The sequence below is a fragment of the Macrotis lagotis genome, chromosome X (assembly GCF_037893015.1).
Source record: "Macrotis lagotis isolate mMagLag1 chromosome X, bilby.v1.9.chrom.fasta, whole genome shotgun sequence".
Classification (NCBI taxonomy): domain Eukaryota; kingdom Metazoa; phylum Chordata; class Mammalia; order Peramelemorphia; family Peramelidae; genus Macrotis; species Macrotis lagotis.
The window spans coordinates 299,991,832-300,019,083 of record NC_133666.1 but is presented as its reverse complement, the minus strand read 5'-3'; the positions used below and the strand labels follow the sequence as shown (position 1 = coordinate 300,019,083).

Sequence of the window (27,252 nt, the reverse complement as noted above, 5' to 3'; positions counted from 1 at the left end):
TAATAATTAACACTACTGTGTTTTATTGTACTATCTTGTACATTTTTATATTTATATTATTTTTTTAGATATTTCACAATTACATTTTAATTTGGTTGGACTGAACTTGGCTTTAGTAAGGCAAGTAAGGAGCATGTTTGTCACTTTAGGCCTGGAATACAGAGAAGTTTCACCAAGGATCACACCATCATTGTGTATCTGAGGGAAGACTTGAACTTAGATTTTCCTGGTTCCAATACCAGCTCTCTACCTACTTGACCACACTGCCTCTCTAATAAATAAATTTTGTTAAACTGTTAAAATATAGTATATTTTATCCTGTAATTTTCCAGCTGAGAAGTCTTTCAGTATCATATTTCTGCCCCTTAACAGCCTCTATATTTAGCCACTCTCCTATATTTATCAGTATTCTCTCATCTTTGTATTCTCACTTACAATTTGTACTATATTTTTTCCTAATCTCTACTTGCTGTAATATTGCTTTTCCTTTAGGGCCCAGCTGGGATGGTATCTCCTCCATGACACTTATCCTGATCTTTCTTCAACTGAAAGAGCTCTCCTGCCTCAAAAAATCTGGGAGAGCTTTTGGTTTCAGTCCTTCCTGACTCTTATATTAGTTTTACTTGTTTAAATATTCCAAAAGGACCACTGACAGTAACTGGGTCATTTTTTTATCTTTGGATTCCTAATACCAAGCACTCTGTTGGTGCAAGGTTAGATACTTTTAAAAGTGTTTGTGGACTAGAAATAAAACTTTTCTTACCTTGCAAAATCCTTCCTGTTCTGCCCCTCACCTGCCTGTCCAACCTCAATTCCCACAATGTCCCAAGTATCCTTATAATCCCCAAAGTTTGCCCAGAACATTCAGTTTTAGGTCTTGATTCACCTTGTTCTCCTTGCCTGAAATACATTCTCCTCTTCTGTACTCCCATTTATACTTATCTATCCTTCAAGACTCAGATCAAGCCCCCCACTACTCCAAGCCTTGTGAATTTCTCTGAAATCTCAGAATAAATCAATTTCTCAGTGAATTCCTGTACTATTTTTTTTTATTAAGTCTTAATTTTTTCATTGTTAGAGATCTTAGACACAGAGTTAGAAGGGATATCAGATACCATCTAGTACATTCTCTTTCCTTTTTCAGATGAGGAAAATGAGACGTGATTTCTGCAAGGACATACAGGTTAGAGTCTTGTCTTTATTTTAGCACTTTTCCCCTGTTTACTCTATCTGGCTTATCTATTTTTTGTTCTTATTTCATGTTTATATTTTAATCTTCCCAATTATGACACCTCTTCCAAATGACTTTTTAAGTTTAAGCTTTGCATAATGCTTTCCTCACTATATTCCTTTGAGATAATTAGAAAAGTATTATTATCTTTCTTTTATAGATGAAGAAATAGGCACTGAGTGTTAAAGTGACTTGGCCATGGTGATATAACTAGTAGACCTCTAAGCCAGCATTCTAGCTCAGGTTTCCTACACCAAAGCCAATACTCTTTCTACTATGCCAAGAAATAGTATTTCTGAGGATAGAAATCATGTCTTTTTTCTGGATCCCAGGCTTCTAATACCTAACAAAAATGCTGTCACATAGCAGGTACTCAAAATATTTGTTTAATGAATTAATACCTTTAATCCCCTTCTTCTTCCTTACGTTGTGATTACAAAGGTAATATGCTACTAAATATTTAACCAGGACCAGGAGTATGCTAGTAAATAATAAACAGTTCTCTCTCTCCTAAGATGCTCATAGTATATACCTTTAAGCTAATCTTCATCATTAACATTTTCTCCATGCTTTTTTATATCTATACTATCAATAGAACAATTAATGATGACCTGATTTGTAGAGTTTGTCTGATTTCTGAGGTTTAAAATGCTCATATGGAAAATTCAACAATTGTTCTCTCAATCTGGCCCAGTTTACAAGCATACCCTTGGGCAGCCAAGATCCTGACCTTTTCTCACACATAAAATGAAGTAACTATCAGTTAGTTATATGGGGCTGGTTCATAAGTGAAAGTTAAGTACCATGTGAAAAGATATCATTCTATTCAGAACAGGAATGAGAAACAGTCTAATCTTTTGACCCTAGTTTCACTGATCTTATCTTTGTTATCTCTATTATAGGTATAAGACCCAGAGGCAATTTGGAGAGTAAATCTTACCCTTTAGCTCATTACTTTCAGTTAAGCACTGCTATTAACTTGAAAAATTTTTATTTCTTGTCCTGGAATCAGGAAAGAATAATAATCTTATATTGACAAGAAAAGCTAAGTATAAAAAGGACCATATAAAAAAAATCAGGGGAATATTGCAGGTGTAGTTTACTGTGATTTCAACAAAACATTTGATATGACTTCCCTGTGGACAAGATAGTGAGATGGAGGCTAAGTTTAAGTAGATTCATATCTAGCTAAATGACTAGAATTGATGTTGAATTGCTAAAGTGTCTTAGAGAAGTGTTCCCAGAAATTTAGATTCTGGGTTATTTAACTTCTCCATCAATGAACAAAAGAATTAATGGAAAGAAGAAAAAGTATTTATTAAGGGTCTAATAAGAGCCAAAGTATATATAGTTTTTTTTTTTGGTTTGATTTTTAATGATGTAGGGGAAAGAGTAAAACCATAACTCAAAGTTGGGGAGGAGGGAGCAATTATAATGGATACTGGGAAAAGTCAGCAATGCTTATTTCTTAATTGGCTTCTAGTTTCTTTGCTAAGGAGATTCATCCTTGAACCAGGAAGAAGAGAAATAGATAATAAGGATTTGAAGTCCAATAAGAAACAGCAAAAGTGAACATGGTTGATTTTTATACTTTCAATTCACTGGACCAGGAAATAATTACATCTTAAAATACTTGGGAATGTGTTTGCTGAGCCACTGTCACTGCTCTTAAAAAGTGGTAAAGAATGAAGAAGTACCACAAAACTACAGAAGGGTACAACTGGTCCCAATTTAAAAAAAATAAAAGCTTGCAAATGTTTGAAAAAGCAAGCTGACTTTTACTTCTGGTAATTCTAGAATATTTCATTGAAGAGAAGGTTAATGAGCATCAGAAAAGGAATTATTGACAAAGGATAAGCATGGCCTCATCAAAAACATTTCCTTTAATAACAATAATAAGGATGATAATGATCTGTAGAGTCATTTTCAGTTGTATTTGACTTTTCATGACCCTAGTTGGGATTTTCTTGGCAAACAGAGTGGAGTGGTTTGCCATATTCTTCTCCAATTCATTTTAAGCGAATTGTCCAGGGTCAATTGAGACTAGATTTGAACTCAGGAAGGCAAGTTTTCCTGACTCCAATCTGGCCTTCTAATAACTACATCTCTTTAGCTGCCCTATAATGCCCAGTATATAATGATAGCTAGCATTGATTTAGCTTGTTATGATTTGCAAGGCATTTATGATATCTCATTTGACCCTCACAGCAATCCTAGGAGGTAGATTAGGTAACTTGCCCAAGGTCATAAGGCTAGTAAGAGTCTGTCAGAGGCAGGATTTGGATTCAGATTTTCCTAATTCCAGGGTCAGCACTTTATTCACTACTCCATCTGCTTTTAGTGATATCAAGGGAATGTTGCAGGTGTAGTTTACCATGATTTCAACAAAACATTTGACATGATTTCCCTGTGGACAAGATAGAGAGATGGAGGCTAAGGTTAAGTAGATTCATATCTAGCTAAAAGACTAGAACCAATGTCAGCTTGGCAAGTATCTTGGAGAAATGTTAAAAGATTTAGATTCTGGGTTATTTAATTTCTCCATCGGTGAATGAAAGAATTAAAGGAAAGAAGAAAAAGCATATTTAAGGGACTAATAAGAGTCAAGCATTATGCTGTGTACTAGAAATACAGGTGCAAGAGCAAAGACAATCCATGCCCTCCAAAACATATTTTCAAGAGGGAAATAATACTAAAAATTGAGCAATGGCAAGGATGGGAAGTTATAGAGATTATAGAATCATAATATAAAATTGGAAGAACCGTTATATACCATTTGTTTCAACTCTCTCATTTTACAAATTAGAAAAATGAAGCCAGCAAAATCAAGAGATTTTCTAAGAGTCACCTGGTTAGGGGGTTAAGAGCAGGATTTTGCCCAAGTTTCCTTAATTCCAGATCCAGGAATCTGTAATATTATATTTCCTCCCAAGGAAGGAGCACAGGACCTCAGATATAAATATTGATGTAAACTATCCAAGAATAGTGGCAAGGTTGATTTGATCATGGTTCATGTTTCTACATTTGAGGGATAGCACCTTAGAAGAAAGAAGGAAAGCATGGTAGATAGGAAATTATAGGAGTATAGGGATAGAAGTAAAACAAGACTCAAGTTATGTTGAATCAGCATAGAGAGACAGTTACCAACCAAGAGAGAGCAAGGCTGCCTAGTAAAAGTGATTGGCCAGGAGGAGATAGCCACAGAATACTTGGATAAATGTATAGATGGAACACATTTAATAAATTTGCCATATGACATGGTGCTGACATATAAGTTATATGTCAGACAAGTCCAAATCCTAAAAAATTCCAACTGCATTGGATCAAAGAACATGTTTGTAAGCACACCAAATATAATCATTTGAAATTCTATAGAGATAATTTTGTTGTTGTTCAGTTGTTTTAGTTGTGTTCAACTAAATAGATTTTAGAGGAAGTTATAAACTTAAATAAAGTTATAAACAGTTATTTTTATTTTATAATAAACAGATTTATTTATTTGTTATCTGTTTATTTGTGACCCCCATTAGGGGTTTTCTTGGAGAAGATGCTAGGTTGGTTTGCCATTTTCTTCTCCAGCTCATTTTACAGATGAGGTAACTAAGGCAATCAGGATAAAGTGTCTTACTCAAGCTAATAAGTGTCTTGAAGCAAGATTTGAACTCAGGAAGGTGAATCTTCTTGATTCCAGTTCCATCACTCTATTCACTGCACTACATAGCTGCCCTATAGAGATAATGATAATATTATGAATTTGAATTCCAAATCTCTACTTCACACAAAAAAATTATGGAGTCATTGATAGCTCTCCTACACTTTGCCCTGTTCAAAACACTTCTGTAATTCTATTCACTTCTAGGAATGACATTTAAAGAAGGATAAAAGTAAGCTAGAAGATATCCAGAGGTGGATAGCTAAGGATATCCAGGTCATGCCAAATGATGATCATTTAGAGGAATTGTGCATAGTTAACTTGGGAAAAAAACAAAACCAAAAAATATGAATTGCCATGATGGTTCCCACCCAATATTGAAGAAATTGCATATAAAAGATAGAATAGTTATATTGTCCTAACGCCAGAGCACAGAATGGAGAATAATGGATCAAAATAACAGAGAGATACTTTTAATATATAAGTATGAAAAAACACCTTAACTAATAGGGATACTCACAAATAGAATTGGATGCCTTGGTAGAGAATGGGTTCTCCCTCATCGAAGTTTTTCAGAGGAAGGCTGGATGATTATGTGGGGGACAGTTTTAAAGGGAATTTAGGAACTGATTGGGGTTGAGTTGTCTAGTCCCTTCAAAATCTGAGATTCTGTGAGCCTATTTAATAAAATAACAAAATACCATTGTTCTAAGAATCTAGTACAGGAATTTTTGGGGGGAAAAGATTAAATAAGGTAGGAACTTGTGACCTAAACAAATTCTTTCTTTGGACTAACTCTAGCCTAAATAGAAATCTTTATCTCTTCCTTAGAGATGAGTGAACTAATCAGGCCTTGTTATTCAATGTTTAACAGATACAAATGACCAGCTAACTTGTCTGTGTTTTAAAAAAATGAATGTAGATTCTTTTTTATTTTTGTTTTTCTTGGAGTTGTGTTGTCATTCAGGCTATCAAGAATTAATTTTACATAGAACATTTAAAAAATAATTACAATGCTCTGCTTATTTTCATCTTTGTGTGTTTATAGATATTACCCACTTTGTCTTCCTAACATATCAGAGAATCAAGGAGAGTATGGAGACAGGGCATTTTATTATTTTCATTTCATAAATAAGGAAACAGAATAGAGGAAAACATGAATATATTTCCTCAAGCTAACAGCCATATAGGAACCCAAACCAAATTCCCAGCCTTCTACAGAAATATTTGGTGACTATTTTTCTCCTTGGGAAAAACATGTGATTTAAAAAAAAAGTTAAATTTTCAGTGATAGACTTTAAATAGATATCACCTAATAAATTTAATTTCTTTTTATGACCTTTTTAGATTGTCTTCTCACAGATTAGTTTCTCTGCCTCTCTACCTATGCTATACCCCCATATTGGGGAGAGAGGCACATATAGAGGAAAGGTCAGAGGAAGGACCATTTGTGCTATACCCTATGGTTACATATGATGGGAACTATCTTCTATGTAGAACCTCTATTTGGTTTTCCAAGTAAGAGTGTCTTAGAACACAAAGTATACAATCTTCCCATGATGATACAATGTTCAGAAAAATATAGGTGTTTGCTTAGCTGTATTTCTTAACTGTGAGGAAGGGTTCTACTGAGGGGAAGTGACTGTGATATAAAGGGGGAGCAGCAATAAAATATGTTTTCTTTAAAACAGAAAAAGAAATTATAACTTTACTTCATATTCTACCATCCAGACCCACTTGACCTCCTTGCTATTCCTCACACTTCACCTTCTATCTTCTATTTAACTGCCTGTTCCCCATGCCTCCATCCTCCTCTCCACCAAGAATCTCTTACTTCATTATCTTCTATATTGGGAGTGGAGAACATCCAGCCCAAGGGCTGTGTAGAGCCTGCAAAATCATCTGGTCTGGTGCTGCCATGGCTACCATAGGCAGGACTTGAAATTCAATAAATATAGGAGCTTTTTAAGGGTGAATTAATTGTTTGACCAAATGTAGCAGGCAAATGATGTTATAAATATCCAAATGGGCCTTGGCAGGAAAAAAATAGTTCCTATCCCCATTATATATGAAGTCTCTCCTCAACCCCCCAGCCCTACATTTTCAGCATATACATCTATGCACTTTTGTTGTCTCCTCTGGTAAAATGCAAGCTACTTGAGGACAAATACTATTCTATCTTTGGCCTTATATCCCTGGGATCTAGGACAAGGTTTGGCACATAGAAATCACTTAACAGAATATTTTTTATTGATTTTGATGACTGAATCTCCTTCTCCACCTCAGTTTTATTATCAGTGAAATGAGGAAGTTGGAATGTATGTTCTCTAAAATCCCTTTTCACCTATTATGTATCCTGGAATCATGCAATTGTTGGGAATTGTCAGTAGTAGCAATAGTCTTGGTTCAAACTAGAGGCTATTATTCCTACTGGGTTTTATTCCTAATATTGTTACAAACTTCACTGGATGACCTTGGATCAAGTTATTTCATTCCTCTATTCCCAGGGGAATATATATATATGTATATATATATATATATATATATATAGAGAGAGAGAGAGAGAGAGAGAGAGAGAGAGAGAGAGAGAGAGAGAGAGAGAGAGCCAATGGAAGAGAATTTGGAACTTAAAATTAAACAAAATTGTTTTACATATAATTGAGGAAATATATATATATATATATATGCCAATAAGAGTAAGTTGTTTAATCTCTTCATCTTCAAATGCTTCCCTTTTTACCTGTACTCCAACAATATGGAAATATCACCACATCTTAGAGTTCAGAATCTCTTAGAATTGTACCTAAACCAATCTAGAGCTTTGAAATTCTCTTCTCAACCCACATTGTGGTAATGTGGTTTTAGTGGAAAGATGATGGATTGTGGAGTCAAAGGATCTGAGTTCATAGCTCACCTCTGCCACTTAGAACCTGTGAGACTTTGAACAAATCACTTAAATCTCTCTGAGTTTGTTTCCTAACATATAAAATGACTTTTGATGTATCTTTCAGGTGCTGTTGGATAATTCTATGATCTTTCTGTCTCTTGTATCTTTTTAGTACTAAACTTACTTTTCATCCTTATCATCCTGACTTCCTGTCCCTCAAACCATTCTGTTTGCTTCCCTTGTCAGACTTTAACCTCTTGTCCCACATTTCCTCCATGGTTTGCCATTCCAGTGGCACTACCTATTATAACACTATTTGTCTAATCTCATTTCTGGATGACATCCACCATATCTACTTAGTCCACTCCACTTGTGGAACTATTGAGCATAGCTAAAAAAGTATTAATATCGAACTTATTTTATTGGCTACAAATTTATAGTTCATCATCTCAGTTGGGCTTACCTGGTTGCTTGAATAGCCTTTTGGTATTCAATTGTTTCAATCATGCCCAACTCTCTGTGTACCCACAGATACTGGTGGTTTGCCATTTCCTTCTTCAGCTTATCACACAGATGAGGAAACTGAGACAAACAGGGTTAAATGACTTATCTAAAGTCACATAGCTATAAATGTCTGAAGCTAGATTTGAACTCAGTGAAATAAGTTTTTCTTGATTGCAGGCCTGACAGTCTTATTTTCTAGTTTACAATAAAACCATGACCAATTAAATCTCGTCTAGATGTCTCTCTTCAATGCCATAACATTATAAAACCCTAAAATAATGGTGTTTATCCATTCACCAATTTATGATATTACTTCTATGGAATTAACTCCTCCATGTGGCATTATTTCACCTGTTTCTTGACCCAGTCAAAGATGCTGGTTGAGGTTATACCAGGTCTAAAGAGATTTATGAATGGATTTCATGGGATTCTATGAATTTAAAGGCCAAAAAATAACTTTTATTTCAATATAATTGATTTTTTGGTATATATATATATATATATATATATATATATATATATATATATATATATATAATTCTTTGAAAAATATTGTCCCTAGGTGGTATCTATAGGGTGTCCCATACTGCTATTGGGGTCCAGGACACAAAAATAGCTCAGTTACTATAGACTACACTGTGATAGCTAAGTTGCTTTTCCCCTTCAGTTCTAATGTGAGGAGGTTGAATTGCTGATATCAGTCCTTCCTAAATATCAGTACCCTACTCCTACTCCTTAAATCTGTAAATCACTCTAGTAATCAACGGTCCAACCCTTTCATTTTAAATATGGGAAAAAGTGAAACCCAGAAGAGAAACAGGAAGAGAATGTGCTAAGTAACAGAAGTTAGGGACAGAACTGAATTACCTACCTACTTTTCTTCACCTGCTAATGTTTATTATCAGTAATCTTGTTCCCTTTCACATTTGAGGAGAGAAAAGGCAATGCCATAAACTTCTTTTTCTTTTTCAAATTGATTTGTCAGAGATTATCGACCACTGTCAGGTTTAAGTAAATGTGGTTCAATTAAGTTGACTTGGACTTATTTCTCAGTTCCATCTCGACTTTAGAATTAATTATGTCCCATTATCAATTAGATCAATTAATGCTTCTAAGAAGTATAAACCTGATATTCAAATAGTTTATATTATTTCAGGTCAAATATATCCCAGCACAGTAGGGTTCAGTGAACAAAAAGAAAAACAAAAGACCCTTTTCATTTGGATTCCTTTTTTAGAACCAGTGATTCTGTACTGTTGATATGTTGCCCTTGATCCAGGAATTCTTTCTTCCATTATTTAAAACATAACTTTAGGGATATTGATGAAGTTATATGAAGCAATGTTTCATGATTGATTATGTATGCTACCTCCTGGCTATAACTCAAAGAAATGACTGTTGGGTGAGATCCTAGGACTTATAGTATACCTCTTATAGTACAATTAGAGGCAATCAAATCAAGACAAATTATGAAATTCAAACATGTTACCATTTTTATGATAGAAAACTTGATTTAATTCATTAAAGCTGTGTCTACATTGTCCTTGCTGATATAACTGAATCATTTCTCAGTGTAGTTCTCATCAATTGATGTTTCTAAGTATTATAATTTTGAAATGCAAATATATAGTTATATCTGGACAGCAGATTAGCTAAAGAATATCTGAAAATTTTGTAGACTGCAAAGTCAGTATGAGTTTACAGTGCAATATACAATGAGTTTGGGGACTGTATTAAGAGAATCTGAGTCTAGGACTACAAGGGTGCTATGCTGGTCAGTCAAAGACAGTGTAGTGTTTTGATTTTGAGGGAGTCACATTTTAGGAAGGATATTGATCAATGAAAATGCAAAAAAGTATGATAAAGGGCCTCAAGAACCAGAAGCCAGAGCTAGGAGCAATAGTAGCAGTTCCACAGAAGCAGATATAAATTTAAGAGAAAACTATGTCACATTTTATTCTCTCCAAAAGTGGGTATATTATCTGTCTCAGAGTTTGATTCCTTTATTCCAAAGGGTCTTCAGGAAAAGACAAGAGAATTCTTTTCAAATATTCTGTAAAGAGGCACTGTCTGGTTTTGGTTGGACCATATGAGCTGTGTAAAGTCCCTTTTAACTCCAAGATGCTAGATTATAGAACTTTATGTTTGTGAAGCATTTAAGTTTCAAATCTAAGTCTTTGAAATATTTCACTTAAATTCACTTCTATAAGTTTAAGTGAACCTCATTTAAGTCTATTTGTAGTTAATTAGAGCAATAAGTTTCAATCACAGCCACAGTTAGACAGGTAGTACACTGGACTTGGAATCAGGAAGATGTGAGTTCAAATTCAGCCTCAGATATTTAATAACTGGTCAACCTTTTTGCCTTCCCTTCCTTATTTGTAAAATAAGCTAAAGAAGGAAATAGCAAAACCCTTCAGTATCTTTGCTAAGAATTAAACCCCAAATTGGGTCACAAAGACTTATACATGACTGAGACATGTCTATATGACACAATCATAGACTGCACTAGATGATCTCTGAACCTTAAAGTATCTCTAAGAATGCAGTTGTCCTTTATGTTATAAAAAGAACAGAAAATAAGCACAGCTGAAATTCAATTGCCTCTCCCTCCTGTCCTTCCATTTTCTAATCCTGGTCCCAAAAGAGCCAGGCATCTGAGACTCTCCTTGTTTCTAAAGGGGACTGGGGTTCTTGTGGTAGAGCTTGTGACCCACTGATAATGACTGAGTAGCAGGCACATTTCCTACAAGATAACGCTGCCCTGGCTCTTCTCTTTTTGTGGGTCAGTACAACAAAAGAATGACAAGGCTATCAGTCATCAAACAAGAATAACTGGGAACCCCCCCCCATCCTTTGCAGTCCTGAAACTGCAGGGTCTTCTGTCTTGTGTGTGGTAGATGAAACTTTGTGAAGCCTTTTTAGAGGCCAGAATCATTGAACTCTAGGTCCCTTCTGGAGACTTGCCCAGAGTCACAGAGCTGGTGAGTGTCAGAGGCAAGATCTATATACACAAGGCATCCTGAATCTGAGGCCAGTTTCCTATGCACTATCACTTTGCCTCAAAGTCCAGACTTAGAAGTATAAACATATCTTGGGATCGATGATTCAGTGTGCATTTATGACAAAAGGACAATCCTCTTAAAATGTGTTATAATGAAAATGAATTTTGAATAGAATACTGAAGGGAAATTTTAAGTATAAGCTAAATACCACTATGTGTGTGTGTGTGTATATATATATATATATATATATACACACACACACATATGTATATATATACATATATATACATAAAATAATACCCATACACACAAATATGTGTATCCATGTATATTAACATACATGTAACTATAAATAAAGGAACATGATTTGTACTCATGGTCTTAAGGATATAAGGAATTCCTAGATACCTTCTACTAATGCATGTGGATACTTTCTCTGAGTTGCTTAGAAGAGTGATAGAAAAAGTCATATTCTCAGTCATAAAGCCAAATTGTAGGCAAGGTAGAACTTAAATTCAGGTCTTTATGGTTCCAAGGTAGAGTCTATAGACTCTACACCTGAGCCAGCTCTTGTGTTTTCATAAAGATGAATAAATAACCAAATATATATAAATATATATATATGTATGTATTTATGTATTTGTATGGACCATGTGAACCCTAAAGTCCCTTTTAACTCCAAGATAATAGATTATAAAACTTTATATTTAGAATTTAACTTTTGTTTGTATTTGAAATATTTCACTTAAATTCAGTTCTATATGTTTAAATGCACCTCAATTCAGTATATCTTTGTATTTAATTAGAGCAATAAATTTCAGTCATAGCTACAGTTAGACTGGTAGTATGCTAGACTTGGAATCAGATCTGAATTCAAATTCAACCTCTGATATTTAATAACTGTGTGACCTTGGACAAGTCATTTTAATCTCTTTTTGCCTTCTCTTCCTCATCTGTAAAATAAGCTAATGTTACATGCATATATGTGTATATTTATATACATATATGCCTATATATGTACACATATTAATAGTTATGAAATCATGATATTATAACCATAAAATACAATTACATTTATTGCACACAGCACAGAATACATACATATAGTGTTATACATAACATTATAACATACATATATGTATACACACATATATTCATGTATATGTATATATGTATATATATATATGTATATATGTATATATATGTTGTTATTTAGTTGTTTCAGTTACGATTGAGTCTTCATGGCCTCATTTGGGCTTTTCTTGGCAAAGATACTGGAATGGTTTGTCACTTTCTTCTCCAGCTCATTTTATAAATGAGGAAACTGAGGCAAACAGGATTAAATGACTTGCCCAGGATCACATAGTATATATCTGAAGTCAGATTTGAACTCAGATCTTCCTGAATTCAATCCTAGCATGCTATCCCCTATGCCACCCTTATGGGTTATTGTATATTATATATACATATTCAGAAATGCTAAATGAATGAAAAGTTAGATGAGAGCTTCCCCAATGCCAAAAGTGATTGGGTTTTAAAACAAATAGTATATCCCTTATGGAGAAAGAACAAAATCTATCCAGGCATATCTCGAGATTCTTGGTCTCCCTGGATTGGTCACAGTGATAAACATACTAATTTGGCTTTCTTCACTCACTCATCAATTGTTTCTACATTTATATGTGGGCTAACTCCCAATTCAATCAATATGGTGAGCAAAGCAATTAGCCTTATAAAATAGATATTGGATATATTTCTAGAACTAAACTAAAATAGTCATCCAGTAACACAAATGAAGCAATTGGACTCTGTGGTTCTGGATCATCTATCTGTGTCTATCAAGAGGAGAAATTAATAATGATTGCCAATACCTGAAGTAGTTGGAATTAATTCCAGAGAATGTCAGTGAAGACAGGAGTGAAGAGAAAGAATTATCAACACCAGTGTGGTCTGGGAAGGGTTACTACAGTTTGAAACCAAAGAATGATTTTTTTAAGGTTTTTTTTTTTTGCAAGGCAATGGGGTTAAGTGACTTGCCCAAGGCCACACACCTAGGTAATTATTAAATGTCTGAGACCAGATTTGAACCCAGGTACTCCTGACTCCAGGGCCAGTGCTTTATCCACTGCGCCACCTAGCTTCCCCCAAAGAATGATTTTTACCTGATCTGGGTTGAGCTCCAATTTCCTTCACCCAGCATTCAAGGCCCTCTATGATTCTGGCCCTAACCTTCATTTCCAACTTTATACCTCACTTCTTCTCTGTTTGAACCCTATATTCTAAAGACCAGAATTGTTTCTCTATATACTCTCTGTCTCCTAAAGAATCTTATATTTCCCTATTGCTGTTTGTTTGCTCCTATTGTCCTCTCTGTTTCACATGATCTTTTTTCCCTCTCTCTGTCTGAATTCTGTGCATATTTTTTGATCCAGTTGAAATTCCTTGGCTATTTTCGCATAACTGCAAGGCTCAATCACCTGTAGCATCTTCCTTACACAGTTGTTGTGATGATCAAATAAGAAAGATCTTAGCACATAGTAGGTACTGTATCCTCTCCCTCCCTCCCTCCCCCACATTTGGCAATTTATCAAGTATTATCTTATCTCTAAAATTATTATCTTGCATTGATATTTATTTCTTCATCTATTTATGCATCATTTTCCCTCTAATTAGACTAATAGAAGCTCTCCAAATGTAAGGCTTCAGGCTCATGATTTTATCTCTTTTAGGACTTTGCTTACAGTTTATTGATCAGGATCAGGCAAGAAATAACCTTTTCAGTTTTTGGAATAGCAATAAACAGAGAAAGCCCAGAAGCAAAATTATAAATAGAAGTTAGTGTGCAGGGTTCCCAGTCTTCTCTTTAATTACCCTTTGCCATTTCTTCTGCAGGCCTCTCCCTGTTTCTTCCCTCCTGCTCTTCAACTTTCTCCATTTGTTCAAGTTTCCAGTTGCTTTCATGTTTTTTGTTTCTTCATAAGAGTTGGAAGGGACATTAGAGGCCTAAATTTCCACTTACATATGAGGAAACTGAGGCCCATAGAGGTAAGTGACTTACCAAGGTTACAAAAGTGGTAATTTTTAAAATTAATTTTGATCTCAGAATCTGAATCGAGGACCAAAAGTCCTTCAACTACACCAGTTTTTCCTCATGATTAAAACCAGGAAAGTATCTGATTTCAGTCATTCATACTTTAGTATAAATAAACTTGTCAATCTATTTCCTTTTATATGAGGTGTTTACATTTTAATGCCTTTTAACTTATTATGAAAGGTTTGGTTTTTCTTAATGGGATTTTAGACAGACTTGGAAACTCTGGATTCCTTCCTAAGCACTTTTAAAATTATACCATGTCAACAATTATCTACTTTCCTTTTATATGAGACTAACCCTTTCCATGCCATCATCAATGGCATCTTCCATTATAAAATTATAGTAAAACATAGAGAACATCTCTAGAAAGTTAACAACAGGTTACATTTTTTATTTTAACTAGCAACTACTTCTCAATTTATCTTATGGACTCAAACTCAGCTAGAGAGAGGAAAAAAACAGGGAGGTGAGGAAAGGACACACATACATAAAGAGAGGGGGAGAAGATAGATACAGACAGATAAGAGAGCTTGAAAGGGTTTGTGTGAGGAATGATATTGGAATGGAGAAGAAAAAGGAAAAAATACTTTTAATGTGCCTAAGAATGACTCCAGTGTTTCCAATTTCAAGTCTGAAATTCTATTACCAAAAAATAGACCTTTCGCAAGAAATTAAGAGGCATTAAAATATCTGAGAAGAAATATATTGACTTAAACTAATTTAAATTAAAGTTTCAATGACTGAGATTAGGTTCTTTCCTAGTTTTTGATCACTGGGAAAACTGATATAACTAAAGACGAGGAAGAGAAAAAAATAATGGAGAATTAAGTTGTGAATGAAATAAAGCATGCCCAGAGTCCCTCCTAAAATAGTGATCTAGACAGGCCCATTACTTCAATGAATAAATAAAATAAAATAAAAACTCTTCTAACATTTGTACCCCTTCATACTACTACTCCCTTGCCTCAATTCATTTTTTCCATTTTTATTATAATTGCTCCTCATTGCTGTTCCTAATAGTAGATGCTCCATTTCATTTCTTTTTTCCTTTTCTTCTCCATTTTATTCCTTTCTTTTTCTCCATTTTCCTTTTCTTTTCCATTTCCTCATATTCACTCCTCTCCACATTTTAGAATCCCTAGTCACCATGGTCAATGCATGTACTACCTTCTAATAAGGCCTTTCTGGATGCTGGGGTCCTCCTGTCCCCAAATCACATTGTATCAGTTTTGGATATGTCAATATGCATGTATAGTTCCTTCCTTATAGATCGCAGGCTCCTTGAGAGTCAAGACTTTTGTCTTCATACATTTTTGTCACCCATAATACATGGAACATAAATAGCCATTTAGTAAGTTCTTATTAATTTGTTGATTGATAGTCTTTGATCACTAATTCATTGGGGAATGACTCAAGGATATATGAAAGTTCCATATATCCCTGATATCAGACCATTAGGAGAGATATTTAACTTAAAGATTTATTTCCCTTAATTGACAGTTTCACTTCTTATATTCCTTGCACTGACTTTGCTATCATTAAGAGACTTTCAAAGATCTAGTCATTATTGGTGTTGGAAGGGCACTTGAAATAGAGAATTGATTATTTTCCTTTTTTTAAAGAAAAACTTTGGGGTTGGTGACTATACTCCTAGCAGATTGCTCATGTATATTATGTTGGATGATGGGTGACTTGTTGAGGAAAGAAAAAAATGTGGTCAGCATACTTTAAACATGAATAACTTATTTAACAAAGGGTAGTAATGTTGGGTAATAGAGAAAAAAGAATTAAAGGACACTAATGAAGCGTTCTCTTGCTAGCTTATTTCATTTTTGAATAAAGAAAAGACCTTAGGATAATAAATTTAGAACTGCAAGGGGAAGATGAGGAAACAGACCTAGAGATGTTAAATGACTTACCCAAGCTCACACAGATAAGGAAGTTGGTATTTGAAATGAGATTCTGTGACTCTAAACGAAAGTATTCCCTTTTTTCATAGTACCATGATGCTGCAGTAGAAAGAAATCTAATTAGCTAAAACATATCCACATATGCATAAATACATACATAAATATATACATATGTATATATGTATATTTCAAGAATGTTTAAAATCTTCATTTTTGATATGATCATGGCTTATTCTAAAGCCTTCTCTGATTCTTCTAGCTGAAGAGTTTTTTTCTCTTACCCATTTTCCAAGACATCTTTATTTCAATCCTTGCCTTAAATTTGTATTGTGCTTTTGTCTGTGTGTGTGTGTGTGTGTGTGTGTGTGTGTGTGTGTGTGTGTGTGTGTCCTATTCACCATTGGATGATGGTAATGATACAAAAAAAAGTAGCTAACATTTTAAGGTTTACAAACTTATTAACTCATTTGATTATAAGCTCTTAGAGGGCAGGCACTGTCATCATTTTTTCATCTTTGCAACATTAGACTTAATAAATGTTTACTAAATTGAATGCATTATTGAAGTTTGAGGATCTTTTAGAAACCATTCCTATACAACATGAAAGTATGTGTTTGTTTAAACTTACAGATTTTTCCTAGGGAATTTCTGGTGTATAATGTCATACAAAGAATGTGAGAATGAAGAATCAAGAGATGCTAGTTTTAATCTTAACCCTGTGTCCTTGGATAATTTACTTTACTTTTCTGGGCCTCAATTTCCTCATCTGTCATCCAACATTCAACAGGCATTTATTAAATACTCATTTCCTTGATGCATATGTGCTCCGCATGGTTTTGGACTAAATACTCTCAAGGATACCTTTTAGTTTTTACCCTCTATATTTTACCTTGTTTTAGAATTATAGAAGTTTTAGAATTATAGGGCAGCTAGGTGGCTCAGTGCACAGAATGCTGGGCTTAGGAGTCAGGAAGACTCATCTTCCTAAGATCCAATTTGGCCTTATACATTTACTAGCCAAATGACCCTGGACAAGTCACTTAATTCTGTTTTGCCTCACTTTCCTCATCTGAAAAAGGAACTGGAGAAGGAAATGCAAAGCACTCCAATATCTTTGCCAGGAAAACCTCAAATGGAGTCAAAGAGATTTAGACCCACTGAAAAGTAACAAGAACTAATTATAGTTACCCCTTTACTTGTGCTCTCAATAGAGTCATATGAGAGAATGCTCATACTGATGTTACATTTTAGCATTAATGAAAAGGAAAGAAAATTTAAAGTTAATTCAGCTTTTTCCCCCTCTTTTCTAGGTCTACCAAAATCAGCATTATGACTGATGGTGACTATGATTATCTAATCAAACTCCTGGCCCTTGGAGATTCAGGAGTGGGGAAAACTACATTCCTTTATAGATATACCGACAATAAATTCAATCCCAAATTCATCACTACAGTAGGAATAGACTTTCGGGAAAAACGTGTGGTGAGTTTTTGATTTTAACTTATTCTTCAGGTGCTTCTCTCACATAAAGATGGAGATGTTTTCATTAAATAACATCCATTTACTTCCTCTAGTTTTGCTCTAATTCTCTGGCAGTTCATTTTGATTTGTCATCCTACATATTCCCTTCTAATGGGAAAAGAATCTGTAAATGGGAAGGATGCAATTCTCACAAGCAACGATATCCTGAAGTTGTTTAAATATAAGGAGTATAATACACAGCCATGGAAAATCCATGTGAATAGCACATTCTGGAGATCCTAAGAGGCTGTTCTAAATCTTTAAAACTGAATTCCTTTAGAATACTTTGACTTTTTAAATATGGGTCAAATGGAATTTTATCAGTGAGAACCAAAGTAAATCTCTTTTGTGTTAAGCAAAAAGACCAGAAGCTTCTCAAAATAGTTAAGTTCTAAAAGATATAAACAAAACAAACACAACTTCATGACTATCAAATTTATTAAGAAACAGAGTAGTAAAGAGAAAGAGCCTTGATTCTGGAATCTTGTGTGACTTAAAGCAAGATGCTTAGGTGTAGTCTGATCTTTCTTTCACATAGCTGAAAACTCTTTTTTCCTAATATACAATTCTGATGAACTTGTCCTCTTCCTCAGTTTAATTGTTCCATATTCTGAAAAAAATAAATTTTACCTGTGACTTCCTTTGGATGCAAATCTCTCAAGGAGGAAACCCTCTCTATTATCTGCTATGCAATTTAGAATCTTATGGTGTTGTTTGTCAGCACTGAAAGATTAGGCCTACACATATAAGTTGGACTGCTTGGATTTACTTCCATTAAAGTCATTGTTGGCGGTCCAGAGAGTCAGAGGCACCAGCACAAAACTGTGTTGCTGCATGTTTGTTGCTCTTGATAGAAAACTTTAGTATGGAAAATTGGATGATTTTTTACAAATCAGTTCCATCTTCTAAGGGAGAACTAGTTGTAGAGTAAAAGATTTCCTATACTGTAACCTTGAAAGTTCCAGGCTGGGGCAGCTAGGTGGTGCAGTGGATAAAGCACCAGCCCTGGAGTCAGGAGTACCTGGGTTCAAATTTGGTCTCAGATACTTAATAATTACCTAGCTGTGTGGCCTTGGGCAAGCCACTTAACCCCGTTTGCCTTACAAAAAACCTAAAAAAAAAAAGTTCCAGGCTTATTCTAACCATTCCACTATCTGCAAAGTCACACTTTCTGGGGGAAAAAAATTAAGCTGTTTTTGTTTTATTTTGTTGCTAACAGGAAATACCCCCCCTTTAAAATAAATATTAGTTATAGTATAAATTAAAATTAATGATAACAAAAAATGGTCAGTAGAGATACTGGTCAAGGACATGGGTCTGGTGAAATGATAATTGCTATTTTCCAGTCCTAATTGTCAGTCACTTAACATTTATTAAAATCTAGTGAGCTCAAAATAAAGTGTGGGAGCTAGCATTGTGAAGAGAAACAAAACAATGAGCAGAAGGAAGTAAAGTTAAACTACCCAGGTAACATTCACTTTTTTTCCACAATCTTTTTTCTTTACTCATCATACTCCTTACCTCAGCGATCCAACTGTTAAGATATTGTCCAAAGATTTACTATACTACAAGAACAAAGATTTAGTATACTACAAGAAGAAAAATATTAATTGCCACTTTATATTATTTGAACAACTTATATGTCCAATGATTGCATATGGTAAAATAATTTATAGTATGTTAATGGGATGAAATATTTGCTATTATGTTATAATGAAAAATACATAAACTTGGAAAGATTTATATAATGTAATGCAAAGCAAATTCAACAGAAAACATGGAAACATGAGCACCACATTGATTATAACAATAATAAAAAGGGAGTAACAGTCAACAAAATTTTTAAACTACCCAGATGGATTTGGCAGAGAAACATGAGCATAAATAAATTGTTAAAATTTGTGGCATATAATTACTTTCCTAATTATCAAGGAAATAATTTGAAATTTTAAGATTTTAATTAGAGATTTGCTCTATGGTCTTGTGTGTTATATTTGTTAAATGTCAAATTTATAATAATAATAAAAAAACTCTTACTGTTTTACTAGATGCAGCCTGGTATACTGGAGATCAGTGGCATCAGGGACAGAAAAATTGTAGTTCAAATGACTCCTCAGATCTTATTAACTCTGTTACCCTAGTCAATTTGCTCTACCGCTCAGTGCCTCAGTTTCCTCAACTGTCAAATGAAATGATTAAATGTGATTAACTCCAGCAATCTCTCTCTCTCTGATCTGAAAATCTATGATCATTAGACCAATTCAAGAATTAATTTTGTTTGATTATTCATTTTTCTTCATTCTTCATTCTTAAGGGAAAAATTAATTTTGTTTTTTGAAAAAATAAAATTTAATTTTAAAGATAAAAAAAGATTTGTAATTCTTATCATTCTAATGTCCATTTTTCCTCAAAATTCCATCCTGGTCAAGACTTTAATGGTCTTTAGAGTTATCAGTCTTACCATGAATCTATTCTTTGTCATGAATTATTCCAGCTGTTGAGAGATATTTAATTCATTTTTTGTTTAGGCATATAGGATGCACTTTATAATGTATTATTTTTGGTACTTCTTGGAAACTTAAAGGATCTTCCTCTCTATTTTCCCATGTGAAATATTTTCCAGTAACTCTTGATCCTGGGTTCTGTTTAAACAGAAAGGGTTCTGTTTTGTTTGATTTTATTAAAAAGCAATAGAAAACAATTTAAAATGAAACATTTTCTTTTAATAGCATAATAACCATGGTTAATAAAGGAGTCCATTAAAGGCCTGATGGAAATTCATCACAAAAATATACTTAATGTATTGTGATTTCAGTAGCAAAGCAAAGACATTCAAGTGAAGAAGGTATTCAGAATTTACTTATTAGAGTACTGACAGATTCTGCTTAGATAGTAAACCTAAAGACATTTTAAAACCTAACATTTATATTCTATTTTTGATATAAATTCTTAGATACTTGTTAAATAATTGTGGTTCCAGTAACATTTTTTGGGAAACAGGAAATATTTATTTAGTGTTTCTGTGAACTTTGACAAGAGTGATTTTAAAAAGATAAGGGAATGAGAGTAAACATAATATGTTGATGAAGCAGTCTACTACCTATGCTTCACATGAATAATGAAATGATGATTTTTACATTTGTATATTCAGGTATATAATGGTCGAGGACCAAATGGATCTCCAGGAAAAGCTTTTAAGGTCCATCTTCAACTTTGGGATACCGCAGGACAGGAAAGGTAATTATAATAATGATGATGGTGATGATGATGATAATAATAACAATAATAACAGTGACAGCTCACATTTATATAGTACATCATTATATAAAAAAACAATTTTCTCACAACCCTATGAGGTCAGTGGTAATATTTTTCCTTTTAACAGATAAGGAAATTGGAGTTCAGAAAAGTAAAGTGATTTACCCATGGGCACACAGCTGATAGATATTACAACTTGGGCTCTAGCACCAATCATCTGGTTTTATTGTAGGCACTGTTGCACTTTTTAGTTTCTAAGTATAAGTTTCTAGTGGGCCAAGACCTTTTTTGAAAATTGCTAATATTGATGACTAAAAATACTGGCAATAATCATAGTTAAATGTACATGATAGTTGTTCTAGATTTGCAAAGCACTTTATACTTATTATTTCACTCAATTCTTTTAACAACTCTCTTTGGATTCTATGATTGTCCCCATTTTGCAGAGCAGGAAACTGATGCTGAGTGGTTAAATAACTTGCTAGCTAGTGGCTTAGTTAAATATACTTAGGAAGTATGTGAGGCAGGATTCAAGTTCCAGTCCTCTTGACTTCCAGATCAGTGTTCTTGCCTCACAAGTTACAAAGTAAGTATCTATTAAAAAAAGAAACAACAAATACCTGGAATCATCTCACCTCTGACACAGACATGTAATTATCCCTGAAACTGAGGCAACTCCCTAAGTTATAGAAAGATTATGACCTGCCTTGAGGGAAGGAGTCTGAATATGAAGTCATATTTGTGTTTTAGATATAAAAAATAAATAATTTCTAAGTAATTAAGAGAGAGGCTTTGACTGATAATGTCACTGGTATGCAGAGCTTATTGGTAAGGAAATCTTCTACCAATGAAGGCTGGGACCTTCTCTGCAATTTAGATTCATTTGGGGTATTGAGAGGTTAAATAACCTGCCTAGGATTATGAGGTTAATGAACCCAAGTTTCATTCTTTATCCACCACAACAGACAGGCTACCTCTCTCAAGATAATTAAAGATGACTAATATGTGAATCTATTTTAGTCATTTTGGCAGGCAGAATTCTGAAGCATCATTAAATTCGTCTTCATGAAGATAACTTCTTTCAAGGTGCCTCTATTTTAGTAGTATGGTATGAGCTCAATTAAAGAGAAGAGAGAAAAATAGAAAATACATATATAAAAATGAAAATATGCCTATAGTTTAAGAAAAGGACTGTTAAGCCCATAGCAGACTTGTCTCCTCTCCTCCCCACCATCCCTTTGAGGAATGTTTTCTTTCATCTATACTGACCAAATCTATGCTGTCTCAAAGTATATGCATACTTCCTTCTCCATGGTTTTACCACTTTATCCTTCTCTTCTTAGAATACTTTTTTCCCCTCTTTTTTCCATATTTCCAAATTCTACCCTTTCTTTGTAAATTCCATGTGAAAGCTAATTGACTTTTGACTTCAACTGAATGATGGAGAGGAAGTAAAGATATCCACTCATTACTATGAAGTCTTCAAACTTCACAGGACAAGAGCATCCTTGTTCTTTTCAGAAACAAAATGACATTACAACTTTCACTTGAAGGAGACCTTTGCCTATGTCCCTTAAATGTCTAGGCCAAGAAATTATTGTTTTGGCAATTTGAATGATCTGGCAAAGGCCTTTCTGTTACCTCTACCTTGAAGGCATCTCTTCTGTTATCCTTTTATCTAATTACTTAAATATATTACTGTTGTTTAATTTAATTTTATCCATTCTTTTCTCTGGCCTCCCTAGCTAGATCCTTAAGGGCAAGTTTGCTATCATTTAATTTAATTCAATTCAACAAGCATTTATTAAGCCCCTACTATCTTCCAAGCATTGATCTAGATGCTGACAATGTAGAGACAAGAACTGAGTAGTTCCTTTCTATTAGGCAGGAAGAAAAGATGTACAAAAACAAGCAAATATTTTTTAAAAGGAAAAATTTTTATAGGGAAGAAAAATTTGCAACTGAGTGGACCAGGAAAGGCCTTAGAAAAAAAGTTAACCTTGAGTTGAACCTCAAAGAATCTAAGAAGCAAAGGTAATGAGGGAGATCATTTTAAACATGGAAGACAGAATGTGAAAAACCAGGAACCAGGGGGAGAGGGGGAATGGCACGAATGGGAACAACAAGCAAGCCAGCTTAGGTGCAATGTAGAATCTATGAATGGAGTACTGTGAACTCATTCTAGGGGAAAGAATGTACTGGATCCATTGTGGTCTTCTGTCCCAGAATTAACTTGTGACAGCTCCCCTCAGTATTCTAGGTACCCTGAAGGACTAGAATATCTCTACTTCTCTATGGCATCACTCAAGCCCTTAGTAGCTGTGCTTTCTCTACCCCCTCCATTTTTTCATTTCTTCATAGGCATCACATTCTATTTACCTTTGATGAGTTATTACAAGCATATTTTATTTCCAACCCAGAGCTAAGACCTAATCACAAACATCTCCCCTCTCCCCCTGCCCCCACTACCTCAGGAGACAACCTTTCCACTACATTCGCTCAGGTTCTAAATTTAGTTCCTATATATCATCGACACACTAAGTTCATATCCAAAGGTGGCCCATCTGCCAGATTGTCTCAGTTACCACTGGGCTGGTGACCTTAAGGTCACTCCCACAGTTTTTGCTTGCTCTGTTGGGGCACTAATAATACATTTGTTCTACAACTTACATTATGAAACAACAGGACACCAAAATATCCTCCTAATGATCTTTACAACTTTATAGGACATAAGATTTTTCACCTACAACAGAAAAAAAACTGAAAGAAGGTCCTAAGCCATATTCCTTTACTACATGGCTTCTTGCCACATACTTGATGTAAAGGACTTCCACTGAGAACCCTCAAGAGAAACTGAGGTGAGAGAGCAGGATGAAGCCATCAAAGAGCCTCTTCTACACCATGTATTTACTTGGGTAATAATTATAACGTCTGCAATATTAATCAGCAAGGCAGTAGCATATTCTTAGGTATTGCCATAAAATATTTGATAAAATGTTAGGATAAAGATTAATTCTTTTTATTTTTAATGTTCCTTAGTTTTCTAGATCTTGTGCGTGCATGTATTTCTTCTTCCATCTTTTTTCCTTTTTTCTCTTTGCCCCCTCCACAGACTTTTGAAGTTATAACTATTTTTGAAATGGATCCAAAACATTCAGATTTAGATCTGTAAATGTTAGGAAAGGTACTGGGATTTTTTTCTGTCTTTTTTTAATTGTTAGCTCTTTGCAGCCTCCATCAGAGTTATGTTCCCTTTGAAATTATTACTCAAAGAATCTTCATATGTCAATTTTATTATCATAGACCAAATATTTTTTAGATATTATGAAATAGGAAAGTACTGCTCCATGTGTAATGGTGTTCTATACTTTGGCTCAGTCAGCTGGAAGAGATGTATGCTCATAACTGCTGACTCTAAAAGAAAAGGCCAGATGAAAGTGGGGGGGCAGTCTTAGTTACTATCAGTCATTCTTCCATTGAGAATTCTGCCAATTTTGTATTTCATATTTGTAGGATAGCAAGGCAAGCTCTATTATTTGAGACTTGGTATCCTCCACCTTTATCTTTTTGCCTTTTGCCTCTCTTTTTTCTACTTTGATAAATCATATCCATGATGAAGGCTTCAAATTTGTGCCTTATTTCCCAATTAAGGAACTTGGCCATTATGAACTAATCTCATGTAAAATCTTGTCTTAATGTCACTTCTCACTTGAGGGTGTATGTGTGTGTGTGGGGGGGCTGAAATAGAAGAGTTCCAAAAGAAATTTAACTCATTCCTTTAAAGGAAATAAAACTAAATTTTTATCCCTTATAATCTTTGTCTCATGAATTTTTCACTAGGTTCCAACCAAACTTCATCATCCCTTTTTTGTTTCTACAGTTTTTGCCTTACTTAGAGTTCATTCTTTCATTCTATCAATCATTCAACAAAGATTTTTATAATGTGCCTACTTTGTATTACTCTGCCAGCACTTAAAATATAAATATAAATATATATACATATGCATATTATATGTAATGTATGTTTCTACCTTCTTGTTCTTTACAATCTAGTTAGAAAAAAGAATCATTGTAGCTACTCCCCTTTCTCTAATACTAAGATTTATGATAAGCATTCTTTACAAGTCTACAAAGCAAACAATTTGTGCTGTTATCTCCATTCTCTAGAGAAAGAAATTGAGGTGAAAGTTGAAGTGACTTGCTTATAGTTGTACAGCCATAAGTGTTAGAGTCTCTAGTTTTCTCCACTAGACATTGCCACCTCTCAAAAGACAAAGGTGCACAAGACACCTTGTGTAAGATTTCAGAGCAACATAAACAATAGATGGATATGTTGGAGTTAACCCAAAGCAAGGGAAGTAATTAAAATCAAATTTAAATTCCTTCTGGTAAAAAAAAAAAAAAAAAAACTTCAAGGTTCTCCTTCTTGCTAACCATTTCCTCTACATCTGGAACAATTGCAAACCTTTGAGCAGTCTTGTTTCCCATTTGTAATTTTGTGTTAATCTCTGCAATGGTAAGTAATGGACTTTAATTCCTAAAGTGAGAAGACAAATGTAGCATAGTAGAAGTATCAATTAGATGAGCTCATGCCAATCTGATCTTACCTGTCCTCTCTTGAAGGGCTGTTGGGCAGTAAAGTGATTTATATAAATTAAATTAAGTTAAATGTTAAATTAAATTAAAATTAGGCAGTTAAAAACTACCTAAATGTGAGCTATTGTTATTGTTGGTTGATTGACTACATAGTTATTATTAATGTTCTTTCACTTTGCTTTCTTGGCAGATTTCGAAGTCTCACCACAGCATTTTTTAGAGATGCTATGGGCTTCTTATTAATGTTTGACCTCACCAGTCAACAGAGCTTCTTAAATGTCAGAAATTGGATGAGTAAGTCAAACAAGTATTTTGCCTTCACTAGAACCTAGCATGTTTTTGCATATTTGCCAGAATTTTGCTACATTGCTTCTAGAATGCAGATATATTATGGAGTCTTGATTGCCAAACCATCCTCTTTCACTTATTTATTTATTTTGTTTCATTATTTTTTAATTTTATTTACTGTACCCTCTTCTTGGATTTTCCTTCTTCTCTGGGAATTTTTGACATCACTCCCTCATGCTAATCCTATCTGTCTTGACCCACCTTAGTTGTAATTCTGAATTCTTTTGTCTCTATAATCTCAGTAATCTTATACTCAGCAGCTCTAATGGACTTAACAATTATATCTATACAGTTAATCCACAGATCTATATATTCACTTCTAGCCAACAACTGCCTATGCAGTTGATGCAACAACATTGTCAATTGGATTTAATCTACTCAAATACATTCATTACCTTTCCCTCAAAATTTATCCACTTCTGAACATCTCTATTTCTGTCCATGTTCCCAAATCCACACTTTTGGTGTCATTTTTGAGATTTCCCTTTCACCCTACATATCCAGTCAGTAGCCAAAGCTCACCAATTTTATGTTTACAACCTCTCACATCTCTATACCCTTTTCTCCACTCAGACCACAATCACTCCAGTTGAGGTCCTGTCTTAATAGCCTCTTTTATTCAGCTTTCTCTAGATAGGCCAAATCATCTTCCAGATAATTACTATGGTGATATTCCAAAAACTTAGAGGTGGCCATGTCATTCTTCTACTTAAAACATTCCAAAGATTTTCTAGTACCTTCCATCCCTTTGTAATTTGATTCCAGCCTACCTTTCCTCTCTTATTATATAAGAATCCCCCCATTTACACTTAATCCAAATTCTCTTACTTTTTGTTCTGCACACATAGCATTCCATCTTCTCTACCTGCTCCTATCTCCATACCTAGAAGTCTTTCTGTCCTTACCTCTGCCTCTTAGAATCCTTGATTTTCTGCAAAATTTAGCTCAAGTATCACTTTTATATTCTACACGAGACTTTTCCTGATCATTCCAGCTGCCTGTCCTTTCCTTGTCTCCCATTTATTTATATATATTTTGTCTTTATGTATATGTATGTATGTTTCCCCAAAAGAATGTAAGCTACTTGAGGGCAGAGAATATTTTATCTTTGTCTTAGCACCTAGCAATATCAGACCCACAGTAGATACTTAGCAAACACTGTTCCTTTGATTCCATTGAAACAGATAGTGGTAAGTAAAGTGGTCATTCAAGAGGCTGGTCTTTGTTTTGGTGCTGTAGCAGTGAG

The 27,252-nt window shown here is 34.2% G+C and overlaps 1 protein-coding gene across 7 annotated transcripts in view; it reads left to right on the top strand.

Moving 5' to 3' along the window:
• RAB27B (RAB27B, member RAS oncogene family) overlaps positions 1-27,252 on the top strand; it is an 85,121-nt gene that overhangs the window by 42,605 nt on the left and 15,264 nt on the right. For 6 of the 7 annotated variants that reach the window (XM_074206973.1, XM_074206974.1, XM_074206971.1 and 3 more), the window contains 3 exons: positions 17,594-17,765; positions 20,956-21,041; positions 25,849-25,952. In XM_074206973.1, coding sequence (XP_074063074.1) covers positions 17,613-17,765; positions 20,956-21,041; positions 25,849-25,952 — 343 coding nt within the window. In that variant the 5' untranslated portion in view covers positions 17,594-17,612. Of the gene's footprint in view, positions 1-12,506; positions 14,325-17,593; positions 17,766-20,955; positions 21,042-25,848; positions 25,953-27,252 lie in introns of those variants that run through there. The other variant, XM_074206975.1, reaches the window with a different exon arrangement.